The 11480-nt window shown below is 38.2% G+C and overlaps 1 protein-coding gene across 2 annotated transcripts; it reads left to right on the forward strand.

The window, feature by feature from the left end:
* Positions 1 to 3058: 3058 nt before the first annotated feature.
* LOC135224974 (gamma-butyrobetaine dioxygenase-like) lies at positions 3059 to 10497 on the forward strand. 2 transcript variants are annotated; one of them, XM_064264278.1, is made up of 9 exons: positions 3059 to 3283; positions 7041 to 7158; positions 7389 to 7582; positions 7811 to 7942; positions 8075 to 8268; positions 8579 to 8684; positions 8840 to 9054; positions 9320 to 9480; positions 9873 to 10497. In XM_064264278.1, exons 1-9 carry the CDS (start codon positions 3212 to 3214, stop codon positions 10031 to 10033), a joined length of 1353 nt encoding a protein of 450 aa, XP_064120348.1. In that variant the 5' UTR covers positions 3059 to 3211; the 3' UTR covers positions 10034 to 10497. The 2 variants fall into 2 exon arrangements, with proteins under 2 accessions (XP_064120348.1, XP_064120347.1); XM_064264277.1 differs by having other exon boundaries at positions 7383 to 7582; positions 9873 to 10496.
* Positions 10498 to 11480: the final 983 nt, after the last annotated feature.

The following is an 11480-nucleotide window of genomic DNA, read 5'->3' on the forward strand; positions in this document are numbered from 1 at the left end:
AGAGAACCATACTGCAGGGTTCATGTCATAGTTGGGTAAAATTGTGAACTGACGTTAAATTGTATGGCAAGCATTTGCCAAAAAAGAAAAAAAAATACTGTAATGTTTCTGTCATGGAAGCTGGATAAAGCAATCAACAAGAGACTCATACATCACAGAGAAATGACAGCCTGAAGGAGAAACAGATTTGCATCGGTGAGTACACATTTTAACTTTACAATTTGTAAAAAAAAGATGAATGGGATCAGTGTGAATTACGAAAACCTAAATGAGGAGTATTGTAACTCCGGCCTATAAAAAAAACAGAATAGATGGAATGAGGCCATAAAATAAACTGAACTGATATTAAACCTGCAAGTAACCACAACACACTGCTTAACACTAGTTCTGTCAATTGCAACCAGTCCACGTGGAACTGAACAGGAGATAATAATTACCGAGTGATTTTCCTCATCATGCGTCAACACGAGGATCAGTGTTGCCAACTGTAGGGTAATTGCCCTGCTCCTAGGGTAATCTGAGCAAAATCTTAAGACAGCGGGGCAATATTTTCAAGTGTAGGGTAATTGTAACAAGGTAGGTTTAGATCAACAGGGTTATTAGTGTTCATGATATTGTATATAGGCATTTATTATCATGGCCGCAGAATGTTGGGTCACTTACAGTTATGTAGGGCAATTTCTCGTCTCCTGTATGGGGCGTAGGGTTAGAGGGTGGCATCACTGACGAGGATGACTCGGTTCTTCCCTCTTATTCATAGCAATTGCGAAGATACATTATATACCTCTGGTGTTCAGACATTTTACCGCAATCTGAAAAGCGTTATCTTCAGATGTGAGTTTATCAATCATTTTTATTGCAGTGCTGAAAGATAAGTCCACCCTCATTTTTTGTTGACACCCTGAATAATTAGGCCACGGGGATGAAGGTGTGTTACAGTTTCTAGTTATTGGCCCTTTTGGAGATAATCTCATTGTGAAGGTAGCAAATTTCGCACGTGTTTAATTTCAAGGATACCATTCAATAGAGTTATATAACCCTGTTAAAGTCTGGTAAAGGGAAGACTTGGTAAGGTAATAGAGAACCTCACAAAGATAGCTTTAACCCCATTACCCTCCATAGCTTTAACTCCATTACACTCCATAGCTTTAACTCCATTACACTCCATAGTTTTAACCCCGTTACACTCCACAGTTCTCAGGAAAGAATGTTGCCTATACAAACTGTGTCAAGGAGGTTGCTTATTTAATCAACTGTCAGTTTTAACCAGTTGTTATTAGTTATTTCAAACACGCTCATAGATAAAAGATGGATAAGCATTGATAGAATATGAATGGATTTACATAATGATTATAGAAAAAAATGTTTGTTTAGCGTTTTCTTTCCTTTAGCACGAATTATCTTGACTAAAATATTCCTAGTATCCTTGCCAGAGTAGCATTGGGGAATCAGTTGCAATGTTATTAAATTGATCATTTGCTTTCAAAAGGAATACATGCAAACAGAGAGAGAGAGAGAGAGAGAGAGAGAGAGAGAGAGAGAGAGAGAGAGAGAGAGAGCTTTCCTATGCTATGTAAATATGAGTGTACCCAGAGCCTTAACAAACTCTTTTATAAATTGTGAAGCTAAGATTCACCTCATTTTGGGAATATTTAATGAGCCACTCTTAAATCAGTTTTTAAATATTAATGATTTAAATATGAATATATTATGTAGTTAACTAAATTGTTTGCTGATAGGTACTATGTAACTGCATAATTCGGTGGGTTACCAATTGGCGTATATAAGATTTTTAAAAAAGTATTTTTTCTTTTTATATCTGAAGTCCCTTTTCATTAATCTGAATAAATCAGTTCTCTAAATTGGTTGCTGGTAGGTTCTACTGTATAATCCGGCGGTGTACCAGCGTATATCAGTTAAAACTTTTTCCTTTTTTTTATCTGAAGCCACTTTTTATTAATCCTCATCACAGACAGCTGAACGGGGCCCAGAGAGAGAGAGAGAGAGAGAGAGAGAGAGAGAGAGAGAGAGAGAGATATCCGAAACTCAGAACACACACCCTGACAAGAGGCAATGATAAGTTGTCCCATTAACTCCCTTAATAGATTTTGCCGGAACCTGCAACTGACCAGACACTACATTTTCAGAGCAAGAAACAGATACTAATAGTGCTTGCCAACATGAAGGAGCAGAAACATCTGAGCCTTTTGTTTTCTCTCGAGGAAGCCAGAAAAACGCGGTTTTGCAAAGTACATTTATTAATCTTTTGAAAAGGTGCTCCTTGTTTTGCAGGACTGTCGGAAAAATAACTTTATTTGTTCGTGGGTGCGTGTGGAAAGGATATCTCATTTAATCAAATGAACGAACGATTTGAATACTATTCCCTTTGCTTATCGAAAAAGTATTAATAAATTAAAATGGTTTCAACCTTGTTCTGCTTGTTAAGATTAAGAAACCTCCAATTAGCCTTTAGAAATACTTGCGTATATGTGTAAATGTGTTTATAAACATACACATACACTTACTTCGTCTCGCCAGGAACGTACCCGAAATCGATCCGAAAGGTGGCCAGAGATAATGGGCTCAAATTGTTTCATGAAATACTTATTGTATCTTTATTAATCTAAAGAAACCACAAGGTACACAGGCGTGTTCCGCACTAAATAGGGTAACTATATTCTCAAAATATTGTCATGCCAAAAAAAAAAAAATAAAAAAAAAATAAAATTCCTAAATAAATACTATGTAGTAGCATATTCAAATCATGTATATTTTAGAAATTCATGTTGCTTCATATTCCTCTCTAATGATACTATTATATGATAAATTCACTGTAGCACAATTTACTCCTGAAATAAGTTTAGATTTTTGTTTCTCGTGATTCGTGTCACGCACGAATCCTTTAACCTCTTCCAGAAAATCGAGGCGTGAATGAGGCAGCACTCTGTTAATTGTCCACTGATAAGAATCCTTATCAGACGTGGCAACTAACAAGAGGAGGAGTTCCAAGTCCACCTTTGGATCGGCGCATATAAAAGACCCGACTGGCGATCCAGCGAGGCACAAAGTTTCGTGACAGCGTCAGGGAAAGACCTACAAGGAGAAAGACAGACTCGTCTGTTATTCTGCTCCCAAAGCAGCTAACCATAGAAGACTAGCTAAACAAACACTTATTGCGAAAGTCAATTCTACTGAAGGTTCTGAAAGAGAAATGGCATATCGTCCCACAACTCGAGTTCTCCTCGGGGGCGTGGCAGCTTTTAGGAATGTTGCCACCCAACAGGTTTGTTTATTAATTTGAGATTTTCTTTTGCCAGAATATCACATCTTTGATGTGCCATTCAAACACCAGTTTATTATTATTATTATTATTATTTATTTTTTATTTATTTATTTATTTTTGCTCTCACAGTCCTCCAATTCGACTGGGTGGTATTTATAGTGTGGGGCTCCGGGTTGCATCCTGCCTCCTTAGGAGTCCATCACTTTTCTTACTATGTGCGCCGTTTCTAGGATCACACTCTTCTGCATGAGTCCTGGAGCTACTTCAGCCTCTAGTTTTTCTAGATTCCTTTTCAGGGATCTTGGGATCATGCATAGTGCTCCTATGATTATGGGTACGATTTCCATTGGCATATCCCATATCCTTCTTATTTCTATTTTCAGGATCTTGATACTTATCCATTTTTTCCCTCTCTTTCTCTTCAACTCTGGTGTCCCATGGTATTGCGACATCAATGAGTGATACTTTCTTCTTGATTTTGTCAATCAACGTCACGTCTGGTCTAGTTGCATGTATCACCCTATCCGTTCTGATACCATAGTCCCAGAGGATCTTTGCCTGATCGTTTTCTATCACTCCCTCAGGTTGGTGCTCGTACCACTTATTACCGCAAGGTAGCTGATGTTTCTTGCACAGGTTCCAGTGGAGGGCTTTTGCTACTGAATCATGCCTCTTTTTGTACTGGTTCTGTGCAAGTGCCGGGCATTCGCTTGCTATGTGGTCTATGGTTTCAGTTTTCGTATTGCACTTCCTACATATGGGAGAGATGTTATTTCCGTCTATCGTTCTTTGAACATATCTGGTTCTTAGGGCCTGATCTTGTGCCGCTGTTATCATTCCTTCAGTTTCCTTCTTTAGCTCTCCCCTCTGTAGCCATTGCCATGTGTCATAGCTGGCTAGTTCTTTAGTCTGTCTCATGTATTGTCCGTGCATTGGCTTGTTGTGCCAGTCCTCTGTTCTGTCTGTCATTCTCCTGTCTCTGTATATTTCTGGGTCTTCGTCTACTTTTATTAGTCCTTCTTCCCATGCACTCTTTAGCCACTCGTCTTCACTGGTTTTCAGATATTGCCCCAGTGCTCTGTTTTCGATGTTAACGCAGTCCTCTATACTTAGTAGTCCTCTCCCTCCTTCCTTTCGTGTTATGTATAGTCTGTCCGTATTTGCTCTTGGGTGTAGTGCTTTGTGTATTGTCATATGTTTCCTGGTTTTATTATCTATTCTGCGGAGTTTTGCCTTCGTCCATTCCACTATTCCTGCACTGTATCTGATTACTGGCACTGCCCATGTGTTTATGGCTTTTATCATATTTCCGGCGTTGAGTTTTGACTTGAGTATCGCCTTGATTCTCTGCATATATTCTTTCCTGATCGTGTCCTTCATCTCTTGGTGTTTTATATCCCCTCCTTCTATTATTCCCAGGTATTTGTATCCTGTCTCATCTATGTGTTTGATGTTGCTCCCATCTGGTAGCTTTATCCCTTCAGTTCTCGTTACTTTGCCTTTTTGTATGTTGACTAAGGCGCATTTTTCTATTCTAAACTCCATCGTGATGTCCCCAGATACAATCCTTACAGTCTGGATTAGGGTATCTATTTCCTTGATGCTCTTACCAAACAGCTTGATGTCGTCCATGAACATCAGATGGTTGATTCTGTTGCCTCTTTTCTTGAGTTGGTACCCGGCATCCATCTTCTGTAATACTTTTGTCATGGGAATCATGGCTACTACGAAGAGTAGTGGGGAAAGTGAGTCGCCTTGGAAGATCCCTCTCCTGATATTAACCTCTGCTAGTCTTATTCCAGAGCTTGTAAGTATTGTATTCCAGTTGTGCATTGTATTTTTGAGGAAGCTGATGGTGTTTTCCGCTGCCCCATATATTTTCAGGCATTCTATTATCCATGTGTGTGGTATCATGTCGAAGGCTTTCTTATAGTCTATTATTATTATTATTATTTTATTTTTTTATTTTTTTTTTTTTTTTGCTCTATCACAGTCCTCCAATTCGACTGGGTGGTATTTATAGTGTGGGGTTCCGGGTTGCATCCTGCCTCCTTAGGAGTCCATCACTCTTCTTACTATGTGTGCCGTTTCTAGGATCACACTCTTCTGCATGAGTCCTGGAGCTACTTCAGCCTCTAGTTTTTCTAGATTCCTTTTCAGGGATCTTGGGATCGTGCCTAGTGCTCCTATGATTATGGGTACGATTTCCACTGGACATATCCCATATACTTCTTATTTCTATTTTCAGATCTTGATACATTATCCATTTTTTTTTCCCTTATTTCCCTCTTTCTTTCTTCTTCAACTTATGGTGTCCCATGGTATTGCGACATCAATGAGTGATACTTTCTTCTTGACTTTGTCAATCAACGTCACGTCTGGTCTGTTTGCACGTATCACCCTATCCGTTCTGATACCATAGTCCCAGAGGATCTTTGCCTGATCGTTTTCTATCACTCCTTCAGGTTGGTGCTCGTACCACTTATTACTGCAAGGTAGCTGATGTTTCTTGCACAGGCTCCAGTGGAGGGCTTTTGCCACAGAATCATGCCTCTTTTTGTACTGGTTCTGTGCAAGTGCCGGGCATTCGCTTGCTATGTGGTTTATGGTTTCAGTTTTCGTATTGCACTTCCTACATATGGGAGAGATGTTATTTCCGTCTATCGTTCTTTGAACATATCTGGTTCTTAGGGCCTGATCTTGTGCCGCGGTTATCATTCCTTCAGTTTCCTTCTTTAGCTCTCCCCTCTGTAGCCATTGCCATGTGTCATAGCTGGCTAGTTCTTTAGTCTGTCTCATGTATTGTCCGTGCATTGGCTTGTTGTGCCAGTCCTCTGTTCTGTCTGTCATTCTCCTGTCTCTGTATATTTCTGGGTCTTCGTCTACTTTTATTAGTCCTTCTTCCCATGCACTCTTTAGCCACTCGTCTTCACTGGTTTTCAGATATTGCCCCAGTGCTCTGTTTTCGATGTTAACGCAGTCCTCTATACTTAGTAGTCCTCTCCCTCCTTCCTTTCGTGTTATGTATAGTCTGTCCGTATTTGCTCTTGGGTGTAGTGCTTTGTGTATTGTCATATGTTTCCTGGTTTTATTATCTATTCTGCGGAGTTTTGCCTTCGTCCATTCCACTATTCCTGCACTGTATCTGATTACTGGCACTGCCCATGTGTTTATGGCTTTTATCATATTTCCGGAGTTGAGTTTTGACTTGAGTATCGCCTTGAGTCTCTGCATATATTCTTTCCTGATCGTGTCCTTCATCTCTTGGTGTTTTATATCTCCTCCTTCCATTATTACCAGGTATTATTATTATTATTATTATTATTATTATTATTATTATTATTATTATTATTATTATTATTATTATTTGCTGGAAGAAGACCTTCATTAATACAGGTTTTATTGAAAACAACGGCTATTTCAGCAGCGTTTATTTTGTATAGAAGTTTCTCTAGTAATACGAAGAATAGGGAAACATCTATACAAAATAAACATGGCTGAAAAAGCCATTTATTTTCGATAAAAACATGTATTATTATTATTATTATTATTATTATTATTATTATTATTATTATTATTATTATTATTATTATTATTATTATTATTATTATTATTATTATTATTATTATTATTATTATTATTATTATTATCATATTTGTTGTTGCTATGGAAAATTAACAACTATCTTATTCACTCATGCCCAAAATACATCCATTATATATAAATACGATATTAATTTAATAACAATCTTCTCAAGGTGAGGCAGATATGCACTAAGAACTGCATCAACTGCAAAACCACCAGATCTCTGAGTCTCGCATCCAACGCCTGGCAACAGCATCAGGTGAAGGAGAAGGAGGCAGTTGAGTTCCCAGGTAAATATCAAGTGCTCAGACTTGTTTGAATTTCATTAATATAATCAGATCCATTATAGTGGTAATGAGTGTTTTCGTATTTACAGATTACAAATAGAGAGAAATACACATATTCAAACATTTTTATGAGAGAGAGAGAGAGAGAGAGAGAGAGAGAGAGAGAGAGAGAGAGAGAGAGAGAGAGAGAGAGAGAATGGCTATTCAAAAGTTCCCTATCGTTCCAGTTCCAGGCGTCCCAATCTCCTCTACCCAAGTGAGCAAAGATTCAGTGACCGTTAAATTCGGTGATGGCAGCGAGAGCCCGATGCCCTACGTGTGGCTGAGGGACAACTGTAGGTGCCCCGACTGCTACAGTAACGAAGCCCTGGGCAGGAAATATCTCCTGACTGACCTCGACGTTGATGTCCAAGCTTTGGATATTCAGGTAGGAAGTAAAGTCGCATGAGGAGATAAATTCCCAATATGATTATTATTAGGTAGAGAGGGAACGTCATTTCCCATAGTTAAACCAGTATGAATACAGTAGATAGTGAACATATCCATCTTTATGTATATGAGAGTTGTCACCTTCTCATAAACATCTAGTGAATGTAGGATTATGTAAATAGGATGAAAAAATATTGACATATTTACATATCCTATTTATTTTCAGAGTAATGATGATGTGCTGAACATCAAGTGGAGTGACGGGCACGTTTCCGAGTACCCAGCTGAATGGCTCCATGCCAGGGCATTCACGCCAACAGCCAGAGCCCTCAGGAGGAGAATTTATGCTTTGCCAAGGGTAATGAAGATTCCTTCATGCTCGTGTCAGTACATCTCCTGAATAAAGAAAAAAATTAAGTAAAATAAAAAATCTCTACATAGCTACATACGCGTGTCTATATGTATATATTTATGCATCTCCCTCCCTCAGGAACCCTGGGGCTCCAACAACAAGCTGCGAGAGTTCGATTACGAGGCCATGAAGAGGGACGATAAGGTCCTCCTCGAATGGCTCCTAACTATGGAGACTCAAGGATCAGCGATGCTCAAGAATGTGCCAGATAGAGACGTCGCAGGACCCGAGATGATCGAACACATCGCATTTGTCAAACAGTCCCATTATGGGTGAGTATCCACTAGTTAACTGGACCAATTTAGGGTTAGCTATTCTGTAACCTATTTATAGATGTAATATATATTCATTACCTTGTCATTTTAGTATTCATTACTTTAGAAGTAACAATTAAGGTTTCTACTTTTGTAGGTCAATCTACGTGAATGCTTACTATTTTCCTGTGTTGCCGATTATTATTTCATAATATAAGCGTATATTTATACTTATCAATCATAAACCTTGCTCCAAATGGAAGTTCATTATGTAAAGAGATGTTCCGAGTATTTTGTGATCATAATTTTAGCCCTCCATTCTCCACAGACCCCATTCTCCAGTGATCAACAGACCAAACACCAACAACGTCGCTTTCACCAACGCCAAATTAGGGATGCACAATGACCTTCCTCAGTACGAGCAAATGCCCGGGGTATAGATTGGGACATCTTGAACCTAGTTTTTTTTTTTTTTTTTTTTTTTTTAATGACCACAAGAATATTTTTGTATTGCTACTTAATATTAATAATAAATATATTAACATTTATAATTGGTTGTCATTACTGATTCTATTGTCCCCTTCCACAGATCATCTTCATCCACTGCTTGAAGCAGCACGTCGGCACCGGAGGCGAGAGCGTCGTTGCAGATGGGCTCTTTGGCGCCGAACTCCTCCGGAAGGAACACCCGGAGGCCTTCCAGATCCTGACCACCACCGACTCCTACTTCTGGGACAAAGGGCACGCCAACTTCTCCTGGGAGATGGACGAGTTCTACAAAATCTCCAAGTTCCCTATCATCACGTGAGTCTCAATCTACAGCCTTTATAAAACCTGTAAAGCATTTAAAGTTGAAAGTACTATTTTTTATAGACATGAAACTGTTTGGTCGTAATTATAAGTTTCCTTTGTTCTTAAATAAAACATTTATTTTATTTATCAGGAGGATTTTAGTAAAGTGCAATGCAACCGACTAGACTAATATAATTTCAAAATTACAGAAGTTAATAAAAAATGTTAATTACCTCAGAAGTTATCTGAGGCACTGAAATTAAAATTGGTATTGCAGACTCAACAGCAGCCAAGAGGTCACTCGGATTGCTGTCAACAACGCCATCCGGGACTCCTACCTCGACCTGCCATCGAATAAGGTCAAGAAATTCTACGAGGCCATGAAGCTCTTCAACGACATCCTTTACGCCAACTCCTCCACCTTCAAGATGGACACCGGTAAGTCTAGTTGCTTGTATTTGCAGCGTTCTTTGCAAGTATTAATCAGGGGTTCCGCTATATCAAGATAATCACCAGTTGTATCTTTGAAATGAAATTGGTTGAGCTTTAAGGTGGATATCAATTAGATATTAAAAATAAAAGATAAACATACTGTTATCTAGTTTTATGTGAGATATTACCATGAGAATTAAGCCTTTTTCTCTGCAAATTTACCTCTGAATCTTTTGATCATAAATGATATAAGAGTGTCATGAAGACCTAAACGGTTTTGATTACACATATGAAAGTACAGAGCTCCAAGACTGATTAGTAAAGGGATAAATATACAAACGATGCCTTTCATCAAGCCAAAAGGAGGCGTCTTCAGCACAACTTCTTTCTCATTCTAGGCGACCTGATGACTCTGGACAACGTGCGGTGCCTTCACGGCCGTGAAGGCTACGAAGCCTTCAGCGACCGCCACATCGAGTCTTCTTACCTCGACTGGGATGAGGCTCGATGCCGACGGAGGAGAATCCAAGAGAAACTAGGCCTACTCCGGACTGTCTGAGGCCTAAGCTTCCTCTCCCTTGTGGTTAAATTATTCCTATTGATGTTCAAAGAAGCGTTTAAAGACAAATTTCTTAATAAACGATTTAGTAAATAAAATATATCTAAAGATATTACGATAAATGGTTCAAGATGGAGAATAGTTTAGAATATATTACTTTGGGCTTTCGTGATCTTTTTAATTGTATACTTACTTTAGAATTATTCTTTTATTCTTCACAACTTCTTTATTATTTAATTTTTCTAATAATTGAAATGCTGGACTTAGGACCTGACTACAAAATGTTTGATGATATTATTTTAGCTGTATCGCTTTAGACAGAATTTAGTTCTATATATTTTGTTCTAAAAGTTTTATATTTATAATGCGTCTTTATATCACTTTATGCACCATTACATATATCATTATACATTACATTCATATTCCATTGTAGAATTATGGCCATTATTTTTAGAGGAATATAGTTTTTAGTTATTGTGATAATCGAAAAAGAATATTGTATTGTTCAATCGTATGTACTAATAATTTATTTTTGTAAAATTTCGACGAATAATAAAAATGAAATGAATAAGAAATTTCTATATCTTTAATTCTTCATTAGACGTTCTTACAATCTCTAACAATCAATGATAAATGCTTTTGAATGATCAATTTTCAAGTACCAAAACAGACCTCAATTCTCTATAAACAATAAAGAGAATGAATAGAAAAAGATATTTTTTTTTTATTGAACGGGTTAACTAACTACATAAGAGGATTACAAACTCAGTAAAAAGGGTAGATAAAAATACAATTATGCCATGAAGAGGCAACTAAAGAGAACACTCACACACACACATGAATGAAACCCCTTTTTATCTGATCGGGATTTCAGAGCCTCTGGCTTGCTACGAGCAAGCGTTCCGTGGACGCAACTTCGTCTCCTCATTTTGCGTTCTTTGAAAGGGCTTTCGAAATCCGTCTGTCAAAGTTTCCCTTCCAGTAATAATGGACGCAGTTGTACTTCTGTAGGACTGAACTTCAACAATATGGAAAAGTATAGAGGCGGAGAGAATGCCCAGGCTCCTAAAATCCTTTATGTTCGGTTTGCGCGGAAACTGGAAAGTTCTGGAAAGGGACAATGGCGATGGGCAGGATGGAACAGAAATGGGAGAGTTGGAATTCATCTCTTCCGGAATCATATATGTTCTGTTTGGTTAATTTCTACTCTTTTATTTCGTTCCTCTCTTTTTCCGTTGAGATTATCATGGCCAGAGGAAAGGATTTGCGTTTGGTAGACTTGTCACTCTGGGATCAACGTAGATATCTGCGGTAACAAATATTCAGAGAGAGAGAGAGAGAATTTTCTTGGAGATTTACCCACGGATTGGTTCCGTCACTCCACGTTACATGACGTCGGATACTATTTGTATTAGTTATTGAGAGAGAGAGAGAGAGAGAGAGAGAG

This window comes from Macrobrachium nipponense, chromosome 12 (genome assembly GCF_015104395.2).
Source record: "Macrobrachium nipponense isolate FS-2020 chromosome 12, ASM1510439v2, whole genome shotgun sequence".
NCBI classification, from domain to species: domain Eukaryota; kingdom Metazoa; phylum Arthropoda; class Malacostraca; order Decapoda; family Palaemonidae; genus Macrobrachium; species Macrobrachium nipponense.